This window comes from Oncorhynchus mykiss, chromosome 2, assembly GCF_057628025.1.
Source record: "Oncorhynchus mykiss isolate SJ-2025 chromosome 2, ASM5762802v1, whole genome shotgun sequence".
NCBI lineage: Eukaryota > Metazoa > Chordata > Actinopteri > Salmoniformes > Salmonidae > Oncorhynchus > Oncorhynchus mykiss.
This window is the reverse complement of record NC_143023.1, coordinates 67,212,834-67,239,088: the sequence shown is the minus strand read 5'-3', so window position 1 is coordinate 67,239,088 and position 26,255 is coordinate 67,212,834. Positions and strand designations below refer to the sequence as shown.

Below are 26,255 nucleotides of genomic sequence, written 5' to 3'. Positions count from 1 at the left end.
TATTCCCAGGTAAGAAGTTTTAGGTTGTATTTATTATAGGAATTATAGGACTATTTCTCTCTATACCATTTGTATTTCATATACCTTTGACTATTGGATTTTCTTATAGGCACTTTAGTATTACCAGTGTAACAGTATAGCTTCCGTCCCTCTCCTGGCTCGAACCAGGAACACATCGACAACAGCCACCCTCAAAGCATTGTTTCCCATCGCTCCACAAAAGCCACAGCCCTTGCAGAGCAAGGGGAACAACTACTTCAAGGTCTCAGAGCGAGTGACGTCACAGATTGAAACGCTATTAGCGCGCACCCCGCTTACTAGCTAGCCATTTCACATCGGTTACACCAGCCTAATCTCTGGAGTTGATAGGCTTGAAGTCATAAACAGCTCAATGGTTGAAGGACAGCGAAGAGCTACTGGCAAAACGCATGCAAGTGCTGTTTGAATGAATGCTTACGAGCCTGCTGCTGCCTACCACCACTCAGTCAGACTGCTCTATCAAATATCAAATCATAGACTTAATTATAACATAAAAACACACAGAAATACGAGCCTTGGGTCATTAATATGGTCAAATCCGGCATACTTATTTTCCACCATAATTTGCAAATAAATTCATAAAAAATCCTACAATGTAGTTTTCTGGATTTTTTTATTCTCATTTTGTCTGTCATAGTTGAAGTGTACCTATGATGAAAATTACAGGCCTCTCATCTTTTTAAGTGGGAGAACTTTCACAATTGGTGGCTGACTAAATACTTTTTTGCCCCACTGTAGGCCTATGAGCCTATTTTTAAATAAATAACTAATAAAAAACGTAACCTCCATTTGCTATTGGAGTGCAGGCAACAGATTACATGTTGTTGTTTTTTTGTGGCCCATTCCAAATAAAAAATTATTCCACACAATGTAGGCTATATCTAAAGACCAGATTAAATTCAGAATAGACTGATGGGTTAGAATGTTATTAAGTGCTGGTCAAATTGTGAAGAGACTGATTAGGTGTGTGTAGCCTGCTCAAGAAACAGAGCCAAGCATATGCCTTTCATGCAACATCATGAGTTGCATCATGCAGCCTTAGAATGCATTAGAAATCAAATCATATAGTTTAAGGTTTGTATCACAACTTAAGTTCCATAAATATTTCTAAATGAACCATATAAGAGGACCTGTTTCAAATGATCACTTTGTTAACTGCTCAACACAGAATAGCTACATGCGCACTCCCTCGGAAATCGTTTGGGGGAAAATATCCTTTATTTTTTATTCAGCTATGTTCAATTGTATTCTTGTCACCATAAAATACTTCCATGGGAATTATAAGAACATCTTGTCTGCTAAATTAACTAATGTAGCCCACTGCCATATGGCATAGCCAGAACAGGGCCCAACATAAGGAGGAATTCCAGGTCTGTATCAGTGACTTATAGGCTATGCACTAGCCCGGAGATGCTAAACGTGTTTATGTTAATTAACGGTCAATTACCGTGAGACCAGCAGTTATATACATGACAGTTAGCAGCTGACAAAAAGAGTAGAGGCAGAAGCCAAAGTATAGACATTCTTATAAGACTTTCTTCTAAGATAAAGCAGCAGCCCCTGGTTTGTGATCTATCCACTGTGCTCCCGGCTCTGTCTACTGTCTTCACTTATTTATACTGCAGTCTTACTTCAATAAGAGGAGCTTGCTCTTGTTACTCAGGGTGTCTCTGCACAGAAACACGCACGCGCGCACGCACATACACAGCTCTTTGACAATCTGCCCAAATACAGTACTGTATTCACATTCACATACTGTATGTACACAGCCATAGACACAGACAGTTATAATAGCAGACAAAACATAATTTCACTGCAAATGATGGTAATGGGGTTCATCCGGAACAATTTCCTTGTTAGGGCCAGAGAACCTGTGAAGACAAATGATAGAGAGAGAGAAAAATATGGACAGAATCATACAGTAAATCTACATGAGCAATCACAAAATCAATATCTCAGAATATGTTCTTTCTCTTACACTACTTAAGCTTCTATTTCAATGGGTAATTACTTTGTGGAAGTCTTGACTGTGACAATGAGACTTGAATGTTTTTACAGGTGTTTTGTGTGAAGTTAGGCTAGTTTTACCCAATGATTTAAACACATCTTTACACCCAGAACTGAATCAGCTAAGGCTGTCACAAGAGACTATATACAGTTGAAGTCAGAAGTTCACATACACCTTAGCCAAATACATTTAAACTCAGTTTTCCACAATTCCTGACATTTAATCTGAGTAAAAGTTCCCTGTTTTAGGTCAGTTAGGATCACCACTTTATTTTAAGAATGTGAAATGTCAGAATAATAGTAGAGAGAATGATTTTATTTCAACTTTTATTTCTTTCATCACATTCGCAGTGGGTCAGAAGTTTACATACACTCAATTAGCATTTGCCTGTAAATTGTTTACCCTGGGTCAAACCTGTTTCCTCCAGCATCTTCACAAGGTCCTTTGCTGTTGTTCTGGGATTGATTTGCACTTTTCGCACCGAAGTACGTTCATCTCTAAAAGACAGAGCGGTATGACGGTTGCGTGGTCCCATGGTGTTTATACTTGCGTAGTATTGTTTGTACAGATGAACGTGGTACCTTTAGATGTTTGGAAATTGCTCCCAAGGATGAACCAGACTTGTGGAGGTCTGCAATTTTTTTTCTGAGGTCCTGGCTGATTTATTTTTTCCCATGATGTCACATGATGTCATGCAGAGACATAGAGTTTGAAGGTAGGCCTTGAAATACATCCACAGGTACACCTCCAATTGACTCAAATTATGTCAATTAGCCTATCAGAAGCTTCTAAAGCCATGACATAATTTTCTGGAATTTTTCAGGCTGTTTAAAGGCACAGTCAACTTAGTGTATGTAAACTTCTGTCCCACTGGAATTGTGATACAGTGAATTATAAGTGAAATAATCTCTCTGTAAACCATTGTTGGAAAAATGACTTGTGTCATGCACAAAGTAGATGTCCTCACCGACTTGCCAAAACTATAGTTTTTTTTTTTTCCCCAATTTCGTGGTATCCAATTGTTGTAGTATCTTGTCTCATTGCTACAACTCCCGTACGGGCTCGGGAGTTGATGTCTGCAGTGACATCACAGGGGGTTGACTACAAGCATGATAAAAGCAACGTGGACTTTTCCTTTGATGCAGAACTTACTCGGAAACATGTGTGCTATGTTCCTGATTGTCAACTTCTGTCTGCAATTGCATTAATAAAGGTTTTTGAATTATTTAATTAAATATATTGTCATAATGCTAATTTCACCAATGAGCCAATGATGATTGACAAGGACGAAAGGAACGAACCCTAACAGTTGCAAATGTGTCTTCCAAATGGACAATGACCCCAATCATACTTCCAAAGTTGTAGCAAAATGGCTTTATGACAACAAAGTCAATGTATTGGAGTGGCCATCACAAAGCCCTGACCTCAAAGGTTTTAAGGAAGAGTTCACCAAGCAAAATACATTTTTTTTCTTCTCTTTTTTATTTATTAAAACAATTTAATAATAATTAACTAATGGAGCCTTTATCCTGACTGACGTAAAATTAGGTGTTCCAATCTCAGTAGCTAATCCTATTTATTCTCCTCACTCGCTATACTATAGATTCTATAGCCATGTGGATGAAGATTGAATTCATCATCTCTCCATTGCTTAAAGGCTTAAAGGCTTAATAAATACATTGAACATGATCAGAATTGTCTCACTGTCTCTTAACCTCAGATGTTAAAAAACAGGTTTTCCTGAACAGCAGCTCATCTTGAATTATACAATGTGACAGCAATCCATGCTTTGGTTTAGTTTCCCTGGCAGTGTTTCCACATGCAAACATTTTAGCATTTGTGGCACAAATCCCATTCAAGTCATGGGACTGATATTAGAATCTTTCGCGCATCATGTTCAAATAATTTATAAGTGATTTTGTTGAGGTTCACAATCAATTTGAAATACATTTTGATGATTTGGACATGATGCACGAAACATGCTAATATCGGTCCCATGATTTGAATGGGATTTGCGGCACAAATGCTAAAATGTTAGCATGTGGATACAATGCCAGGGAAACTAAACCAAAGCATGAATTGTTGTCATTTGTTGTCCATAGACTGCCTACAAGGTATGGAAACCAATGTGTCATTTTGTAATTTGGGTGAACTATCCCTTCAAAAAAAAAAAATCAAAAGCCTTGGAAATGAGTAGACACATTTCACACTAGAAACTGTGGTGCCATTGAGTGATACAACACTGTTATTCTGTTAGAAGCATCTCTGAGAATGTTGCTAACCCTTTCTGACTGTAGCCAAGTAAGCTGTCATACATGTCAGGCAGTTGGTTGTACACTATGTTACTCCCATTGGCCCTTTTTAATTATTCAATTCCGTCACTACTTGTTACATTCTGACTTTGGAATTTGTCAATACTGATCTTGATGATTTGTTTTCCAGTCAGAGGCAAGTTAGCAGTAGCCGCATTGAATTGACTGCTGCTGTTAAAATGAGACGTCATTGACATTTGTTACAGAACAAGTCAGCGAGATAAGATTAGAGGGAATGCCTTAGCTCTGAGAAATCAAGCATCATGCAGATGAGTGGGAGAGCATCACTCTACCTTAATGTGCTCAAAATCCCAGAGCACAAGGAATATGTATTTACCTCTTAGCCCAGGTCAGCCCTCTGGAAAGAGAGGAGGGGGGAGAATGAGTGAGTGATGAATAGATAGGGTAGAGGTTGAGAAGTCCCAGGGGTTGAGAAATGGGCAAGAGATGGACTGAATGTGAGTGAGAGACAGGAGGAGTAGAGATTAAATATCCATAGGTTGGGAAAGATTCCCAGATCCCTTCGGCTTAGGAAAGATAAAAGTCCTACTGAAAGAAGTACAAATCTCCCCTCCAGTGGCCAGGTGCATGATCGCCTGTAGGAGCTGGAGGGACAGTGAGTAACCTCTCTACATTGAGGCTAATAGCCCTACAGCAAGCATCGGTTTAAAGCAGCTCTAACTCTACCGCCACTGTACTGACTGAAGAAGGCACGAAGTACACACAGAAAGATAACAATGACTCCCGCTCTGAGAGAGCGAGAGAGAGAGAGGGAAAGAGATTAGGGGGAGGGATGTGTGAGAAGGAGAGAAAGTAGGGGAGGGAGGTGAAAAATGAGGGTGAGAAAACAAATGTTTGTGTGAGGGATAAAACAGAGAATGTGTGTGTGTGAGAGGGATGGTGGGAGAGAGATGGGTAGGAAGAGAGGAAGAGGGATAGAAGCCAGCCAGGGAGGGAGTGAGGGATGAGAGGGCTGATGGGAGAGGCAGGGACAGGTGAGGGTGAGGAATGAGGCGTGTGTGTGTGTGTGTGTGTGTGTGTGTGTGTGTGTGTGTGTGTGTGTGTGTGTGTGTGTGTGTGTGTGTGTGTGTGTGTGTGTGTGTGTGTGTGTGTGTGTGTGTGTGTGTGATCAGTGGATATAGCTGGTGGCAGTTTTTTTTCCATTTGGCCTATGAGTGTTTAATTACCTGCCCCACTTAAGGCGGTTAAAGGGGATTCTGGCTTTTTTGTCTTTTGGGGTCATGCCCAGTGTGTCGAATTAATCTTTGATCCTGCGTAATGAATTGATTGTGTCCCACTAAGCTATCAGTGTAGCATGCAGAGTAGGTGTTAGCTGAGGATGTATTAATTACTAGGGGCCCAGTTCAGACTTCTAGGACTTTTTTTTTTACCATTCTTCAACCCATGGTTATGATGGACTGTACATTGAATTATAATAGGGAGCATAGTGTACAATAGTATAAATACAGTGCATTGGGAAAGTATTCAGACCCCTTCCCTTTTACCACATTTTGTTACGTTACAGCCTAAAATTGATTAAATTACTAGTTTTCCTCATCAATCTACACACAAATCCCAATAATAAAAGCGAAAACAATAAAAAAATATATTGAAAAAAATACCTTATTTACATAAGTATTCAGACCCTTTGCTATGAGACTCAAAATTGAACTCAGTGCATCCTGTTTCCATGACCCTAAGCACAGGGCCAACGAAATGCAGGAGTGGCTTCGGGACAAGTCTCTGTATGTCCTTGAGTGGCCCAGCCAGAGCCCGGACTTGAACCCGATCAAACATCTCCGTAGAGACCTTCAAATAGATGTGCAGCGACACTCCCCCTCCAACCTGACAGAGCTTGAGAGGATCTGCAGAAAATAATGTGAAAACCTCCCCAAATACAGGTGTGCCAATCTTGTAGCGTCATACCCAAGAAGACTCGATGCTGTAATCGCTGCCATAGGTGCTTCAACAAAGTACTGAGTAAAGGATCAGAATACTTATGTAAATTATATTTCAACATTTTCTAAAAACCTGTTTTTGCTTCGTCATTATGGGGTATTGTGTATAGATTGATGAGGGATTTTTGTAAAAAAAAATTGAATAAGGCTGTAACGTGGAAAATGCTGTGGAAAAGGTCAAGGGGTCTGAATACTTTCTGAATGCACTGCATATACCCTATTGCCCGCACTGATCATGGAACTGTGTAATGACAACCACCAAGTATTACACCATGCGTCAGGTTCAAACTGTAATAACAGTTTGGTTTGCGCTCCATAATGATTTAATATAATTTTTTCATGTAGAAAACGCTCTTATCTAGAGCGACTTACAGTGCACTCATCTTAAGCTAGCTAGGTGGGACAACCACATATCACAGTCATAGTAAGTACATTTTTCCTCAATAAAGTAGCAATCAACAAGGTCAGAGCTAGTAAAGGGGAAAAAAGTGAAGTACGAGTGTTAGTTCACGAAAGGCTTATTTTTTTGGGAGATGGGGGAGGGTAGCTCTTCAAAGAGTTAGGGTTTCAGATGTTTTCGGAAGATGGCCAGGGACTCTGCTGTCCAAGCTTCAGGGGGACGCTGGTTCCACCGTTGGGGTGCCAGAACAGACAAGAGCTTGGACTGGACTGAGCTGAGCAGGAACTGCCCTCCCATAGGGGTGGGAGGGCCAAGAGACCAGAGGTGTACTTAGTACTCGGGTTAGGGTGTAGGGTTTGAGCATAGCCTGAAGGTAGGGAAGTGCAGTTCTTGTTTCTGCTTCGTAGGCCTTCATGTACAATTTTTATTGCATTAAAATATTATCCACTATTACTAGTGATCCTCAGCAACAACCACATGGCTGTGACAGAATTTACAGGGAAGCAAATTAAGTTAAACGAAACATTGAATGGAATGATACTAAATGTAGGCTACCAACTGAATGGGAACTAACACTAAATTGGCAGTTAAATGTGTGTTTATTACTCACAGTTGCTACTGATAGAGGCTAATAATATTTAGCATGATACAAATAGTAGGAAACAGAATGTCAGGGTATATACAGTGCCTTGCGAAAGTATTCGGCCCCCTTGAACTTTGCAACCTTTTACCACATTTCAGGTTTCAAACATAAAGATATAAAACTGTATTTTTTTGTGAAGAATCAACAACAAGTGGGACACAATCATGAAGTGGAACGACATTTATTGGATATTTCAAACTTTTTTAACAAATCAAAAACTGAAAAATTGGGCGTGCAAAATTATTCAGCCCCCTTAAGTTAATACTTTGTAGCGCCACCTTTTGCTGCGATTACAGCTGTAAGTCGCTTGGGGTATGTCTCTATCAGTTTTGCACATCGAGAGACTGACATTTTTCATCTGACCAGAGCACCTTCTTCCACATGTTTGGTGTGTCTCCCAGGTGGCTTGTGGCAAACTTTAAACAACACTTTTTATGGATATCTTTAAGAAATGGCTTTCTTCTTGCCACTCTTCCATAAAGGCCAGATTTGTGCAATATACGACTGATTGTTGTCCTATGGACAGAGTCTCCCACCTCAGCTGTAGATCTCTGCAGTTCATCCAGAGTGATCATGGGCCTCTTGGCTGCATCTCTGATCAGTCTTCTCCTTGTATGAGCTGAAAGTTTAGAGGGACGGCCAGGTCTTGGTAGATTTGCAGTGGTCTGATACTCCTTCCATTTCAATATTATCGCTTGCACAGTGCTGCTTGGGATGTTTAAATCTTGGGAAATCTTTTTGTATCCAAATCCGGCTTTAAACTTCTTCACAACAGTATCTCGGACCTGCCTGGTGTGTTCCTTGTTCTTCGTGATGCTCTCTGCGCTTTTAACGGACCTCTGAGACTATCACAGTGCAGGTGCATTTATACGGAGACTTGATTACACACAGGTGGATTGTATTTATCATCATTAGTCATTTAGGTCAACATTGGATCATTCAGAGATCCTCACTGAACTTCTGGAGAGAGTTTGCTGCACTGAAAGTAAAGGAGCTAAATAATTTTGCACGCCCAATTTTTCAGTTTTTGATTTGTTAAAAAAGTTTGAAATATCCAATAAATGTCATTCCACTTCATAATTGTGTCCCACTTGTTGTTGATTCTTCACAAAAAAATACAGTTTTATATCTTTATGTTTGAAGCCTGAAATGTGGCAAAAGGTCGCAAAGTTCAAGGGGGCCGAATACTTTCGCAAGGCACTGTAATTAGAACATTCAAGAGTGCACAAAGGTTACATTTGGTGCAACATTGCCCACATTAAAAGCACATTTTGTACTTCACTGTGGGAAAGGGGCAGAAATACGTGTCATGTTGATATGCTTTCTGCCGTATTACTGGAATGAAGGAAAAATAATCTAAAACAACTGCTATTGTATTTGCAATCTCTTTCTTCAAGCGGATTACTCATTTAACTAGGGCTTATCAATAGCTCTTATCAATTTATACATTGCAGTGAATGGAGAATGCTGTTATTTCTCTCTGGAAAAGAAAGCAGATGTTTTTCCACTTGGAAACCGACAGGGTTTGCTCAACCTTTTTCAGGGTTTCCTTGCACGTAAAGGTGGTGGAATTATTAGGGAATCAAGTCAAGATCAGAATATGCTTATCTGTAGACGCACCTCTGCCACACCCCCATTTCTGTGATCTCCACCCCAAATGAATAGCTGACTGACACATGCGTTTCCCCATACTAAAGTTCAAGGTCAGAATGCTCGAAGAGAGGAAAGTGCATGAAAATGGAATGAAGTTCCATTTAGGCACATGTAATTCCTCCCTAGATGATTATCTAACCTGCTGATTTCTGTCCCGCCCCTTGTGTGTGCCTTTCTCTCTCTCTTCCTCTTCAACACTCTCTACCTACTCCTCTCTCCGTTTGTCCAAATCTCCCCCCCCCCCCCTCTCTCTCTCGCCCCAATCTCTTAATCTGTCTCTCTGTCTATCTGTGCCACAGGGTGAGTGTTCTCAGAAGTGTCGCCATATGTTCATCGTGGAGACGGTGTGCGTGGCCTGGTTCTCCCTAGAGTGGATCCTGCGCTTCATTCAGGCTCGCAGCAAGCTGGAGTTCATCCGAGGGCCCCTCAACGTCATTGACGCCATGGCCATCCTGCCCTACTATGTGTCCCTGGTGGTGGATGAGGATGATCCGGCCCTGGACCATGAGAAGGCCGGGGGGACCAGCTACCTGGACAAGCTGGGCCTGGTGCTCCGGATCCTGAGGGCCCTGAGGATCCTGTATGTGATGAGGCTGGCCCGTCACTCTCTGGGCCTGCAGACCCTGGGCCTGACGGTGAGGAAGAGCACCAGAGAGTTTGGCCTTCTGCTGCTCTTCCTGTGTGTGGCCGTCACCCTCTTCTCCCCGTTGGTTCACCTGGCCGAGAGCGAGCTGACCGGAGCCCAGGACTTCAGCAGCATACCCGCCTCTTATTGGTGGGCCATTATCTCCATGACGACAGTGGGCTACGGCGACATGGTGCCACGCAGCATCCCTGGCCAGGTGGTGGCGCTGAGCAGCATTCTGAGTGGCATCCTCATCATGGCCTTCCCAGCCACCTCCATCTTCCACATGTTCTCTAAGAGCTACCAGGAGCTCAAGCAGGAGCACAACCGCCTGTTCAAAGAGGAGTGTGCGGCTGCAGCGGCCCTGGCGGCAACCAGCAGGGAAGGTCAGGAGGGGAGCGAGGACTTCCCTCCCCCAGGGCTGCGCCACATGTGCCCAGACACGGAGAGCACTCGCTCTCTGGAGTCCCTGTCCCTTCTTGAGAACGGTGGTGTGGTCTCAGGGAATAACCAGCATAGCCACAGCCCCAGGCTGCCAGCTGGAGCCTTCTAGACAGACAGACAGGCCTCACCTGCCCTGGCCCACAGACCTCACAGCACACTAGGAACAGGGAGGCCTCAGCAGGCTTACTAATCACAGACTTAATAGAAGATGCAGTAAAAGATCCAATCCAAAGTAATTTTTTCCATGGCTGTCTTTATCTCTGAAAATATTGCGTAGCTCACCCACAACATAATTGTTTTAATTTTAGTCTCAATCTCTATCTGAGATCAGAATGTGCAGACCTGGGCCAATGGAAGCCATAGCCATCTGTCTACCCTAGACCCATCTGTACTGAGCTCAACTCTGCTGATTTTATTTCTGAGAGGCTTTGAAAGCTGTACTTTAAAAAAATCTCAGATGGATGCTTCTGACTCTCCCATGCTGAATAAACCCTCTCTCTTTCTCCCTTTGCAACAAATGCAAAGACACACACAGACTAACACTGGATTTGGCTGCTTGAGTGTCTGGAGTCATGGGCATGGAGTTATTTGTCACTCCACCACATCTTCCGTTGTGACCTGCAGGAAGAGGATATTGGATGAGCAGTGTTCATAGTCCTTTTATAATCTACAGGAGACAGAGAGCCATCGGCATAGAATTAACTTTGTTAGGCTCCAAATAAAAACACAAGTAATCTCAACTACGCAGTTGTCGTAGTTTTTTGTCTTTCTGGGAAGATATATCCTATCCTATTCCCTGAAAAGATAAATCAGAGAGGGTATGTGCCGGGTTGAAACATTAGTCCGTGTAAGTGAGATTAAGCTGCCAAGACGCAGCATCATATGATGCAAAATGCATCAATACCAGCTGTAAGTTATATATCTTGAAAACTTGATTGCTGACATGCAAAACATTTTGGGACTATATCAACAATGGACTAATGAAATAAATACCAAAAGATAGTTGTTGTTTCTTTCTTTAAGGGCCCTACACACCCTACATAAACAGCCTACGTAAACAGAGTGATGGAGCATCGTCAAATCAAACTTTATTTGTCACATGCGCCGAATGTAAGTCTAGACCTTACCATGAAATGCTTACTTACAAGCCCTTAACCAACAGTGTAGTTCAAGAAGAGTTAAGAAAATATTTACCAAATAAACTAAAGTTTAAAAAAAATGATAAAAAGTAACACAATAACATAACAATAACGAGGCTATATACAGGGGGCACCGGTACTGAGTCAGTGTGCAGGGGTACAGGTTAGTCGAGGTAAGTTGTACATGTAAGTATGGGTGAAGTGACTATGCATAGATAATAAACAGTGAGTAGCAGCAGTGTACAAAACAAACGGAGGGGGGGTCAATGTAATGGTCCAGTCATATACTGTCCATTCCAAAATCTTTGCCGCACAAAAGTACATATAGTTGAAGTCGGAAGTTTAGGTTGGAGTCATTATTATTATTATTGTTTTTCAACCACTCTTTTTCAACCACCACCAATTTCTTGTTAACAAACTATAGTTTTGGCAAGTCGGTTAGGACATCTACTTTGTGCATGACACAAGTCATTTTTCCAACAATTGTTTACAGACAGATTATTTCACTGTAAACTTCCGAAATAATAAACTTTTTACTACTTTAATACACAGTTGAAGTCGAAAGTTTACATATACCTTAGCCAAACACATTTAAACTCAGTTTATCACAATTCCTGACATTTACTCCTAGTAAAAAATCCCTGTTTTAGGTCAGTTAGGAATACTACTTTATTTTAAGAATGTGAAATGTCAGAATAATAGTATAGAGAAGGATTTATTTCAGCTTTTATTTCTTTCATCACATTCCCAGTGGGTCAGAAGTTTACATACACTCAATTTGTATTTGGTAGCATTGCCGTTAAATTTTTTACCCTGGGTCAAACGTTTCGGGTATCCTTCCACAAGCTTCCCACAATAAGTTGAGTACATTTTGGCCCATTCCTCCTGACAGAGCTGGTGTAACTGAGTCAGGTTTGTAGGCCTCCTTGCTCGTACACGCTTTTTCAGTTCTGCCCACAAATTGTCTATAGAATTGAGGTCAGGGTTTTGTGATGACCACTCCAATCCCTTGACTTTGTTGTCCTTAAGCCATTTTGACACAACTTTGGAAGTATGCTTGTGGTCATTGACCATTTGGAAGGTCCATTTGTGACCGACTGATGTCTGATGTCTTGAGTTGTTGCTTCAATATATTCACATAATTTTCCCTCCTCATGATGCCATCTATTTTCTGAAGTGCAGCAGTCCCTCCTGCAGCAAAGCACCCCCATAACATGATGCTGCCACCCCCGTGCTTCATGATTGGGATGGTGTTCTTCGACTTGCAAGCCTCCCCCTTTTTTCCTCCAAACATAACGATGGTCATTATGGCCTTACCGTTCAATTTTTGTTTCATCAGACCAGAGGACGTTTCTCCAAAAAGTATGATCTTTGTTCCCATGTGCAGTTGCAAACCATAGTCTGGCTTTTTTATGGCGGTTTTGGAGCAGTGGCTTCTTCCGTGCTGAGCGGCCTTTCGGGTCATGTCGATAAAGGACTTGTTTTACTGTGGATATAGATACTTTTGTACCAGTTTCCTCCAACATCTTCACAACGTCCTTTGCTGTTGTTCTGGGATTGATTTACACTTTTTGTACCAAAGTACATTCATCTCTAGGAGACAGAACGCGTCTCCTTCCTGAGCTGTATGACGGCTGCGTGGTCCCATGGTGTTTCTACTTGCGTTCTATTGTTTGTACATATGAACGTGGTACCTTCACACGTTTGGAAATTGCTCCCAAGGATGAACCAGACTTGTGGAGGTCTACAATTTTTTTCTGAGGTCTTGGCTGATTTCTTTTGATTTTCCCATGGTGTCAAGCAAAGAGACACTGAGTTTGAAGGTAGGCCTTGAAATACATCCACAGGTACACCTCCAATTGACTCAAATTATGTCAATTAGCCTATCAGACGCTTATGAAGCCATGACATCATTTTCTGGAATTTTCCAAGCTGTTTAAAGGCACAGTCAACTTGGTGTATGTAAACTTCTGACCCACTGGAATTGTGAACAGTGAATTATAAGTGAAATAATCTGTCTGTAAACAATTGTTGGAAAAATGACTTGTGTCATGCACAAAGTAGATGTTACCGACTTGCCAAAACTATAGTTTGTTAACAAGAATTTGGTGGAGTGGTTGAAAAATGAGTTTTAATGACTCCAACCGAAGTGTATGTAAACTTCCGATTTCAACTGTAGGCAACGATGCTCCTTCGCTGTGTTTGCGTAGTTTCCGAAAAGTGTGTAGGGGCCTTTACCTATACAAATCATTAATGTAGCATTACTCTGTTGGCAGACATCCTATGTGGCTTTTCTTAATACCTGTCTTTACATACATAATAAAGATCACATCCTCCAAGCCCTAGGTCATCTAGCATGAATGAAGCAGCATGGCCATAGCTTTGTTTTGACCTCGCTACCACTCTTTAACCTGATCTCTTTGTGTCAGAAAGTATGTCTATGTTAGGTGACCCTCTTCTCCAAGAACTGAGTCCATGGGTTAAAGGGCCACCAAGTCTCATTAAACCCTGGGCGCAGAGAGCAGAGGGCAGGAGTCAGCTAGGGCCCCCTAGACAGCTGTGGCTGTAATCTAGATGATACAGGGGATTAACAGGCAGATCATAAGGACAGGTACTTAGTTACAGTACACTACTGAAATGCACCCTCTGTTGTTTTGAATTGTTTTAGGATCCAATCCACTTCAATCACACGGGACTCTTGTAATCATAGAATTCCTTGTATATGGTCTATCATTTAGAATGATGTAAGACATTTTATAATGTAACAAACGTGCATAGTTGGCATATTATCCTACATTTGAGTAATGTCATAATGTAATCATAATGGTACACTTGGGCTTATTAGATGTCTTTTAACTTGCACTGGTAGATGGATGCCTCTCTGCATGCACAAAACCCAGCTCTAAAGATTATTTTAGTAGTATATCTCATGAGGTATTGCTCTATAAGGCTATAAGACGTAGCACTTCTTCAGATTATTTGGTCTATCAAATGTAACAATTTACGTCCAAAGCCCCAGTCATTTAGCATATTGTCCCTCTCTACTCCAGACTTGGAACCATTTGATTGTGTCTGCCTCCATTTTACCTATCTCTTAAAAGGTTGTTTTAATTAATCACATTTAACCATTTTATTTAATTGGAGTCAACATATAAAGATTGATTGGAAAGTTGGGAAATTAAGGTTGAATGGAGAGGAGAACCCACTAACAGAGGTATGACGTTGGATTTTAAATGTGAAGTGAAAAGTCAAGCTACTTCGGTATTAATCAATGCATGTAGTTCTGTTTCTTTTAATGACACTTCATTAAGTTGAGGTGTGCCGTCTCATAAGGTGGCTGGCATTGATCCAAACTATACTGTATATAACACCAGATTTATTCAAAAAGGGCATATTCCCAGTTAAATTTCATTCAATTAGGAGAAACTGATTTCTGCAATCCCCAGTGGCATAACATTCTACGGAGTGGGAGGAGGTCAACCAAATTCCAAGCTCTTCCAACATCTCTACTGTACAGTAGAATAAATGCAATACTTGTTAATGCAATACTTGTACCTCAAATGTAATTGTAATTGTGAGCAGCAGCTTGTATGTATGACGACACAATCAGAAAGCCAAGAAGCTGACACTTTAATGTGTATATTTTATACTTTATACTTAATCTTACAGTAGAGGAGGATGAACTGAGTGAGTGATGTACACTGAGCGTACAAAACAAGAACACCTTCCTAATATTGAGTTGTACCTTTTGCCCCTCAGAACTGCCTCAATTTGTCGGGGCATACTCTACAAGGTGTCAAAAGCGTTCCACAGGGATGCTGGCCCAATTGTGACTCCAATGCTTCCCACAGTTGTGTCAAGTTGGCTGGATGTCCTTTGGATGGTGGACCGTTCTTGATACACACGGGACACTGTTGAGCGTGAAATACACAGCAGCATTGCAGTTCTTGACACACACCGGTGCGCCTGGCACTTACTACCATACCCCGTTCAAAGGAACTTAAATCTTCTTGTCCATTCACCCTCTGAATGGCACACATACACAATCCATGTCTCAATAGTCTAAATTCTTTAACCTGTCTCCTCCCCTTCATCTACACCGATTTAAGTGGATTTAACAAGTGACATCTATAAGGGATCATACTTTTCATCTGGATTAACCTGGTCAGTCTATGTCATGTAAAGAGCAGGTGTTCTTAATGTTTTGTATACTCAGTGTATAAGTGCCAAGTGACTTGTCCACATGCCATGTCATGTTTAGACCAGCTGGGGGTGTTATCATGAAGAGAATTTGCCAATGGACTTCTGGTTACTGACAGAAGTAATCAAATGCACCAAAATCAACCAGTAGAAAGCTATTGGAGATATTAGTGGCTCATGCAATAAACAAAAACTGTATTTAGACTGTAGTTATTATTTTGAGTTAGGTCAACTTAATAACTCTACTCAATGGGACTATTTATACATTTACGCTGAGATTTAAACGTAACCATAACCCTAGCTTCATATCTCATCCTGGTTCCACTCTAACCCAAATCTCAACCCTAATTCTAATCCTAAACCTAACCCTAGCTTCATGCCCACACCCCGGCTGAACCCTAACCATTAACCCTAGCCTGTAACAATGAGTAAATGCAATACGTGTACCTAAACTGTAATTGAAATCTCATTTAAATGTTATTGAGTGCACTATAATGACAGTAGCTTGTTATGATGTGTCCTTATGATAGACTGAGAGGTCCGTACAAGGGATGGAAAGATCCTTGCCAGATCCTGTGAGTGATTACATTTCCCAAAGACAGAGGCAAATATACAGACAGAGAGACAGGCAATTTATTGCAGTTTATTTCACTTTTGTATTTTATCTACTTCACTTGCTTTGGCAATGTTAACATATGTTTCCCATGCCAATAAAGCCCCTTGAATTGAACTGAAATGAATTGAATTTAATTGAATTGACAGGCAATTATCAGACGTGTGAAACCTCAGCCAGGAAGAGATATTTGAGACATGAGCAGGTTGTAAAGAGAGATTACAGATTTATGTGAACAATGTCATTGCAAAAGACAGGTAATTAGTTTTAACTCAGAACCCCTAGGTGAGACTTATCAATCAATACTATGTCATTAACTCCTTTGATTGGATATAGGACAGTTCAAACAAGGATATATAGTCAGGCACTGCAATGCAATCCCAGCTAGCACATGACGTTCTGAGAACCATATGTTTCTTAGAGCTTGGTGAGAGCGGGGTTGTCCTATGGTTATTTTGCCTACAACCTTCCCAAAAACTTTCTGGGAATGGTGCAGGATAGTTGATTGACTTTGGAGCGTTCTCAGCACATTTATAGAACTTCACAAAAAAAAGTTACTTTCTTGGTACAGTGTATTTCATTACTTTAACAGAAAGTTTTCTTATAAGTTCAAATATGGTTACATTTCATTTCAATTTTTGGTAATGTTCTAGGAATGTTCTCCAACTGGTTTGACATTGGGAATGTTATCAAATAGTTCTGACAATGGTCTTCTGTTTTAATTGCAGTACTTCAGCATAAGCTTTTCAACAGGTTTCATCAGGGTTCTATTTCAAGTCATGTCTCAAATTGATCAGAGAACTTTAAGAAAACTTTCCATAAAAACCACAAGAAAACTCTATCCTCTATCTTGTTAAGTGTGTTCAGGTGTGTTGGCCCGAGCCCACTAATTGCCAACACCTGATCTTAATGAGTGCTTGTTCCCTTTGAAATGGGGTCATTTTGAATAGACAAAAATTAGCAGCTTTGTATTAGTAAAAAACATACTATACTGTGTAAGGTTAGAGGTGATTGGTTTAGTGTCAACATACAATTGCATAAGATACAAGTGTTTCCACGGCTACAAGTGGGAACGCTGATATGTTGAGAAAGAACTAATCTCATTAGCCACGGGTCAGGAAACTGAGAAGTAACCTTCTGTCAGAGTATTCATCCCAGTTGGTCTGACTGAGGCTGGAGAGGCTTGCCTCTGTCTGCCCCTGCACCACGAAGACTGACTCTGACATGTTTCTCAACATGCACAGCCTGGTCAACATGCTGATAGACCCAACCACCTAAGCGTAAACACAACACTGGGCAGATGGGAATGATCAGACCATTTCTAAAGGACACCAACTCTTAATAATATACTATATGTGTATACTGTATATACAGTGCGTTGCGAAAGTATTCGGGCCCCTTGAACTTTGCGACCTTTTGCCACATTTCAGGCTTCAAACATAAAGATATAAAACTGTATTTTTTTGTGAAGAATCAACAACAAGTGGGACACAATCATGAAGTGGAACGACATTTATTGGATATTTCAAACTTTTTTAACAAATCAAAAACTGAAAACTTGGGCGTGCAAAATTATTCAGCCCCCTTAAGTTAATAGTTTGTAGCGCCACCTTTTGCTGCGATTACAGCTGTAAGTCACTTGGGGTATGTCTCTATCAGTTTTGCACATCGAGAGACTGACATTTTTTCCCATTCCTCCTTGCAAAACAGCTCGAGCTCAGTGAGGTTGGATGGAGAGCATTTGTGAACAGCAGTTTTCAGTTCTTTCCACAGATTCTCAATTGGATTCAGGTCTGGACTTTGACTTGGCCATTCTAACACCTGGATATGTTTATTATTGAACCATTCCATTGTAGATTTTGCTTTATGTTTTGGATCATTGTCTTGTTGGAAGACAAATCTCCGTCCCAGTCTCCGGTCTTTTGCAGACTCCATCAGGTTTTCTTCCAGAATGGTCCTGTATTTGGCTCCATCCATCTTCCCATCAATATTAACCATCTTCCCTGTCCCTGCTGAAGAAAAGCAGGCCCAAACCATGATGCTGCCACCACCATGTTTGACAGTGGGATGGTGTGTTCAGCTGTGTTGTTTTTACGCCAAACATAACGTTTTGCATTGTTGCCAAAAAGTTCAATTTTGGTTTCATCTGACCAGAGCACCTTCTTCCACATGTTTGGTGTGTCTCCCAGGTGGCTTGTGGCAAACTTTAAACGACACTTTTTATGGATATCTTTAAGAAATGGCTTTCTTCTTGCCACTCTTCCATAAAGGCCAGATTTGTGCAATATACGACTGATTGTTGTCCTATGGACAGAGTCTCCCACCTCAGCTGTAGATCTCTGCAGTTCATCCAGAGTGATCATGGGCCTCTTGGCGGCATCTCTGATCAGTCTTCTCCTTGTATGAGCTGAAAGTTTAGAGGGACGGCCAGGTCTTGGTAGATTTGCAGTGGTCTGATACTCCTTCCATTTCAATATTATCGCTTGCACAGTGCTCCTTGGGATGTTTAAAGCTTGGGAAATCTTTTTGTATCCAAATCCGGCTTTAAACTTCTTCACAACAGTATCTCGGACCTGCCTGGTGTGTTCCTTGTTCTTCATAATGCTCTCTGCGCTTTTAACGGACCTCTGAGACTATCACAGTGCAGGTGCATTTATACGGAGACTTGATTACACACAGGTGGATTGTATTTATCATCATTAGTCATTTAGGTCAACATTGGATCATTCAGAGATCCTCACTGAACTTCTGGAGAGAGTTTACTGCACTGAAAGTAAAGGGGCTGAATAATTTTGCACGCCCAATTTTTCAGTTTTTGATTTGTTAAAAAAGTTTGAAATATCCAATAAATGTCGTTCCACTTCATGATTGTGTCCCACTTGTTGTTGATTCTTCACAAAAAAATACAGTTTTATATCTTTATGTTTGAAGCCTGAAATGTGGCAAAAGGTCGCAAAGTTCAAGCGGGCCGAATACTTTCGCAAGGCACTGTATATGACATTTAGCAGATGCTTTTATTCCTAGCGACTCACAGTCATGCGTGCATACATTTTATGTACAGGTGGTCCCGGGAATCACACCCATTATTGATATAGCTTCTCCGTCGACCTGCCCAAGGTGATTTTGTAGGCCTAAAGGACGTCTATCTGGGTGTGTATGCCTTAGTCACACAGGTATTACGCCGAATGACCCTCCAAGTGCCTCTCTGTTCAACACCCGCATCATCTCTTACAGCAGCTGGATAACTGTATTGAATGACAGAAGACTGGACCACATTGTGTTTTACCACCAGACTTTGGTTTGTTGAAATGTGGTTTCAAAAAACCCTAAAACCTTTGAAAATGTGTTTATGGTCAAAAACATTCACATGTACATGTATTAAATTCCCTTAATCTAGAACTGTTAATGAAACAGCATGAGACCAGCTAGCTATAGAACTCAACCTTTGGACCTGTGCTCTTTTGAAGGTCACCTCTTTTTCTCTCCTGTTTTTTTTCACACAACTATCTGTCTGTTTTCTCTCCTAATTTCCATTATCATCTGTTCTGTCCTCAGAGAGATATTATCTCACAGTGTTTACTCTGGCCTGTTTGCCTATGTTGAAAAAATCAAATGAAAATGGCACAGAATCTTGGAGAATCTGTCTATTGGGATTGTGGCTCACTACAGGGATTCATAACTTTGTACATGAAACTACACAACCACAGTTTGAACTGCGACACAATTACAGGAGTAGAGAGATGAATATCAACAAGTTGATTGTACATGTTCTCTACCTTCAGAGATAAAGGTGAAGGAGAGGAAGGGAGAGATACAGAAATAGAGCGAGGGAGAGAGGTGCAGTAAGAAGAGAGAAAAACTGGGCCCAATTGCATCTTAATCAGCTGCAAATTGTTTGAGACAGAGTATTTACCCTAATGGGGCTCTAATTTCCCATGATGGAAATGCAGAGAAACCCTATCAGCTTACATTAGACTCTCACAGTGTGCACGCACACACGCACACACACACACGCACACACACACACACACACACACACACACACACACACACACACGCACGCACGCACGCACGCACGCACGCACACACACACACACACTCAAAGCATTGGGGTGAGAAGAGCCACTATGAATTTTCAACGATGTTCCGGTTGAGTGCAAGTAGCCTATGGCAGTCCAGTAAGACCCACTCAGACAGTGTAGTCCAGGAGTGGGATGGATACAGGATGACAATCAATGTAAACCATCAGGGAGGCTTGTCCCTTTTCTGATATGTTATGAAAATAATCAGAATAACCCATGGCTGACTTTGTCATGAATAATACATACAGAAAAAACCCAGCGCCACCCAGTAAAGGAGAAGGGCGAGTACAGTAATATACAATGCATTCGGAAAGTATTCAGACGCCTTGACTTGTTCCACATTTTGTTACGTTACAGCCTTATTCTAAAATCGATTAAATACATGTTTTGGCTCATCAATCTACACACAATACCACATAATGAGAAAGCGAAAACAGATTTATAGAAATGTTTGCTAAAGTATTAATCATAAAAATACCTTATTTACACAAGTATTCAGACCCTTTGCCATGGAACTCGAAATTGAGCTCAGGTGCATCCTGTTTCCATTGATCATGCTTCAGATGTTTCTACAACTTAATTGGAGTCCACCTGTGGTAAATTCAATTGATAAGACATGATTTGGAAAAGCACACACCTGTCTATATAAGGTCCCACAGGTGACCGAGCATGTCAGAGCAAAAACCAAGCCATGAGGTCAAAGGAATTATCCGTAGAGCACCGAGACAGGATTGGGTCGAAGCACATATCTGGGGAAGGGTAACAAAAAACGTATGCTGAAGATCCCCATGAACACAGTGGCCTCCATCATTCTTAAATGGAAGAAGTTTGTAACCAACAAGACTCTTTCTAGAGCTGGCCACCCGCCTGCCCAAACCGAGCTATCGGGGGGGAAGAGCCTTGGTCAGGGAGGTGACCAAGAACCCAATGGTCACTCTGACAGAGCTCCAGAGTTCCTCTGTGGAGATGGGAGAACCTTCCAGAAGGACAACAACCTCTGCAGCACTCTACCAATCAGACCTTTATGATAGAGTGGCCAGATGGAAGCCACTCCTCAATAAAAGGCACATTACAGCCCGCTTGGAGTTTGCCAAAAGCCACCTAAAGGACTCTCAGACCAATAGAAACAATATTCTCTGGTCTGATGAAACCAAGATTTAACTCTTTGACATGAATGCCAAGCCTCACATCTGGAGGAAACACGGCACCATTCCTATGGTGAAGCATGGTGGTGGTGGCAGCATCATGCTGTGGGGATGTTTTTCAGCGGCAGGGACTGGGAGACTAGTTAGGATTGAGGGGAAGATGAACGGAGCAAAGTACAGAGAGATCCTTGATGAAAACCTGCTCCAGAGCACTCAGGACCTCAGACTGGGGTGAAGGTTCACCTTCCAACAGGTCAACGACAATAAGCACACAGCCAAGACAGCGCAGGAGTGGCTTCGGGACAAGTCTCTGAATGTCCTTGAGTGGCCCAGACAGAGCCCGGACTTGAAACCCATCAAACATCTCTGGAGAGACCTGAAAATAGCTGTGCAGCGACGCTCCTCATCCAGCCTGACAGAGCTTGAGAGGATCTGCAGAGAAGAATGGGAGAAACTCCTCAAATACAGGTGTGCCAAGCTTTTGGTGTCATTCTCAAGAAGACTGTAATCGCTGCCAAAGGTGCTTCAACAAAGTACTAAGGGTCTGAATACTTATGGGGATGTGATATTTCTGATTTTTAATTTTTAATAAATGTGCAAGCATTTCTAAAACCTGTTTTGCTTTGTCATTATGGGGTATTGTGTGTAGATTGATGAGGGGGGGAAAACTATTGAATCCATTTTAGAATAAGGCTGTAATGTAACAAAATGTGGAAAAAGTCAATACTTTCCGAATGCACTGTACAACGAACATTTAACATTATAACATTTGGCAGTGTTTTATGAAATACATTCTCTAAAATGTGAACCACCTCAGGGCTGAGTGGGATGGAAATGATACTCTAGAATATTACCTCCATTTGTCAACTAGATTTACATTAGATCCCGTTTCCATCAATAAGATGAAATTGAATTGAGGTTCCGTTTGAACGGACATAATGATTCATATTTGCTGCTCTCATAACACTCAGATGGCTTGTCTAAAGTAAAAAGCAAATAGTGGAAAAGTTTCCTTTTGGGTGGTCAGAAAAGGTCAGACAAACTCATTTTAAATCAAAACGAATGTTTCAGTTGGTGTGCTACCTTCCTACATGGCTGGTTATGTCTTCAAAATGCCATATGCACAATTTAAATGTAAAAGTAATTTCCTATTGAGCCGACATAGGGTAACGTGAGCTTACTAGCCCACCGGGTTAACAATTCTCACAGAAACCACTTTATGTCACCAATTTCTTTTTCAATTCTTTCCCTGACACTGCTCTTGCTCAGCTAAAAATGTAATCTGTCTCGTCTAAAAAAAACGTCACTCCAACTAAATGATTCTGAGGTAAGTTGAGCTGATATTTCCTCATTTAGAAAAGTTACTTACATGTATATATGCAGTACCAGTCAAAAGTTTGTACACACCTACTCATTCAAGGGTTTTTGTTTATTTTTACTATTTTATACATTGTAGAATAATAGTGAAGACATCAAAACTATGAACTAACACGTATGGAATCATGTAGAAACCAAATAAGTGTTACACAAATCAAAATATATTTTTGATTTTAGATTCTTCAAAGTAGCCACCTTTTGTATTGATGACAGCTTTGCACACTCTTGGCATTCTCTCCCAAGCTTCACCTGGAATGCTACTCCAACGGTCTTAAAGGAGTTCCTACATATTCTGAGCACTTGTTGGTTGCTCTTCCTACACTCTGCAGTCCAACACATCCCAAACCATCTCAATTGGGTTGAGGTCGGGTGATTGTGGAGGCCAAGTGATCTGATGCAGCACTCCATCGCTCTCCTTCTAGGTCAAATAGCCCTTACACAGCCTAGAGAGGTGTGTTGGGTCATTGGACTGTTGAAAAACAAATGATAGTCCCACTAAGCGCAAATCAGATGGGATGGCGTATCGCTGCAGAATGCTGTGGTAGCCATGCTGGTTAAGTGTGCCTTGAATTTTAAATAAATCACTGACAGTGTCACCAGCATGCATTCCAGGTGACTACCTCCTGAAGCTGGTTAAGAGAATGCCAAGAGTGTGCAAAACTGTCATCAAGGCAAAGGGTGACTACTTTGAAGAATCTCAAATATAAAATATATTTTGTTTTGTTTAACACTTTTTTGATTACTACATGATTCCATATGTGTTATTTCATTGTTTTGATGTCTTCACTATTATTCTACAATGTAGAAAATAGTAAAAATAAAGAAAAACCCACCAGTCTCAACGGTGAAGAGGCGACTCCGGGATGCTGACCTTCGAGGCAGAGTTGCAAAGAAAAAGCCACATCTCAGACTGGCCAATAAGAAGAAAAGATTAAGATGGGCAAAATAACACAGACAGAGGACTTGTGAGGTGTCTGTTTCTCAAACTAGACATTCTAATGTACTTGTCCTCTTGCTCAGTTGTGCACCGGGGCCTCCCACTTCTCTTTCTATTCTGGTTAGAGCCAGTTTACACTGTTCTGTGAAGGAAGTAGTACACAGCGTTGTACAAGATCTTCAGTTTCTTGGCAATTTCTCGCATGGAATAGCCTTCATTTCTCAGAACAAGAATAGGCTGACGAGTTTCAGAAGAAAGGCCTCTGTTTCTAGCCATTTTGAGCCTGTAATCGAACCCACAGATGCTTGATGGTGTATATATGCCAAGATTGCATTTAGATTACTGATACATTATTATTTTTGTTGTTATTTGGATTCGTTCTACATTCTTGATGACTTGTTTCCAGTTTTTAATTATTTTTATTTGCGTACTTGTTTGACATTTTACTGCACTGTTAGGAACTAGTTACACAAGCATTTTGCCGGACCCACTGCTAAATTGTGTACGCAACCAAAAAACTTTGATTTGACTTGAAGTTAGGTCTACAGTGCCTTCAGAAAGTATTCATACCCCTTCACTTATTCCACATTTTGCTGTGTTACAGCCTGAATTCAAAATGGATAAATAGGTATTTTCTCCCACATCGACACACACTACTCCATAATGACACAGTAAAAACATTTTTATTTGGATTGTTTGCAAATGTATTGCAAATTAAATAAAAAATGTAATAAGTATTCACACTCATAAGTCAATACTTTGTAGAAGCACTTTTGTTAGCGATTACAGATGTGAGTCTTTCTGGGTACGTCCCTAAGAACTTTCCACACCTGGATTATTCTTTTCAAAATTCTTCAAACTCTGTCAAATTGGTTATTGATCATTGCTAGACAAACATTTGAACTTGGCCACTTGAACTTGGCCACTCAGGAACATTCACTGTCTTCTTGGGAAGCAACTCCAGTGTACATTTGGCCTTGTGTTTTAGGTTATTCTCTCCCAAAGTCTGGTGGAAAGTAGACTGAACCAGGTTTTCCTCTAGGATTTTGTCTGTGCTTAGCTCCATTCTGTTTCGTTTTTATCCTGAAAAACTCACAAGTCCTTTAACAATTACACACATACCCATAACATGATGCAGGCACCGCTATGCTTGAAAATATGGAAAGTGGTACTCAGCAATGTGTTGTATTGGATTTGCTCCAAACCTAACCATTTGCATTCAGGAGAAAAAGTGAATTGCTTTGCCACATTATTTTCTGTATTACTTTAGTGCCTTGTTGCAAACAGGATAGGGAATATTTTGATTCTGTACAGGCTTCCTTCTTTTCACTCCGTCAATTATGTTAGTATTGTGGAATAACTACAATGTTGTTGTTCTCCTATGACAACAATTATACTCTGTAACTGTTTTAAAGTCACTAATTGGCCTCATGGTGAAATCCCTGAGTGGTTTCCTTCCTCTTCGGCCACTGAGTTAGGAAGGACACCTGTATCTTTGTAATGACATCCAAAGTGTAATTAACAATATTCAATGTCTGTTTTTTATTTTTTTATCTACCAATAGGTGCCCTTCATTGCGAGGCAATAGAAAACCTCCCTGGTCCTTGTGGTTGAATCATTGTTTGAAATGCACTGCTCAACTAAGGGACCCTAATTGTATGTGTTGGTTACAGAGATGAGGTAGTCATTAAACAAAATGTCTAATCGCTGACACAAAAAAAGCAAAGTTACGCTTTTTCCACATTTTGTTGAGTTACAACCTGAATTGAAAATGGATTAAATGTAGATCTTTTGTCACTTGGCTACACAATATCCCATCATGGCAAAGTGGAATTATGTTTTTTTTTTAATACAAATTAATAAGAAATAAATAGCTGAAATATCTTGAGTCAATAAGTATTCAACCCCTTTGTTATGGCAAGCCTATATAGGTTCAGGAGTAAAATTGTGCTTAACAAGTCACATAATAAGTTGCTCACTCTTTCTGCAATAACAGTGCTTAACATTATTTTTTAAGGGGGGCTAGTTGACCCGAACTACCCTATTCAGCGTTTACCGTGAGTGCAGTCTTTGCGAAGACGTCAACATTGCCTTTACATTTCAATCGTGCTATAGCACTGGACTTCCTCAATACGGATAGAATCAAGCCCTAAGGATTAATATGGCTCATCCAAAGCCCAGTCAACAGTGAGTTATAATCATTATGCACAAGGAAGTTGTTAGTTTAGAAAACCTATTTTGTACCTACCTTGCTATGGGCCCAGACGCCACAACCACAACTCCTGATAAATTTGGTGGTTATGGACAGTGCCGGGATTAAATTCATAGCGCCGGAAAATTAGGTTTACACTTCAAGTTCCCTATTTAGGGGACTTTAAACTGTTCTGGACCGGTTCCGACCAACCTTTTTGTGTAGGCCAAAATTTAATCCAATCACCAGTAGATCCAATTTAACGTTTGCTTGAAAAAATATATATATATATTGAGCCGACATATGCAGTGTTTACTGTGAATATGCTCTCCGCAATCGCAGAAACATTGCCTTTAAAATGTGCATCGTCGACAAAGCGTGATCGGTTTGAATCCCAGCCTTATAATGAACTCAGAGCAGAGATCCCCACAGGGACTTTACCCTACCTGAGCCACCCTCATTAGGCTCCTTCCCAACCCCTCTGCTGTT

General features: G+C 40.9%; 1 protein-coding gene across 1 annotated transcript in view; it reads left to right on the top strand.

The window, feature by feature from the left end:
- kcng4a (potassium voltage-gated channel modifier subfamily G member 4a) overlaps positions 1 to 16,151 on the top strand; it is a 57,135-nt gene extending 40,984 nt beyond the window's left edge. Inside the window, exon 3 of the mRNA XM_090205768.1 lies at positions 9,313 to 16,151. Coding sequence (XP_090061894.1) covers positions 9,313 to 10,191 — 879 coding nt within the window. The 3' untranslated portion in view covers positions 10,192 to 16,151. The remainder of the gene's footprint in view (positions 1 to 9,312) is intronic.
- The last annotated feature ends 10,104 nt before the right edge of the window (positions 16,152 to 26,255 follow it).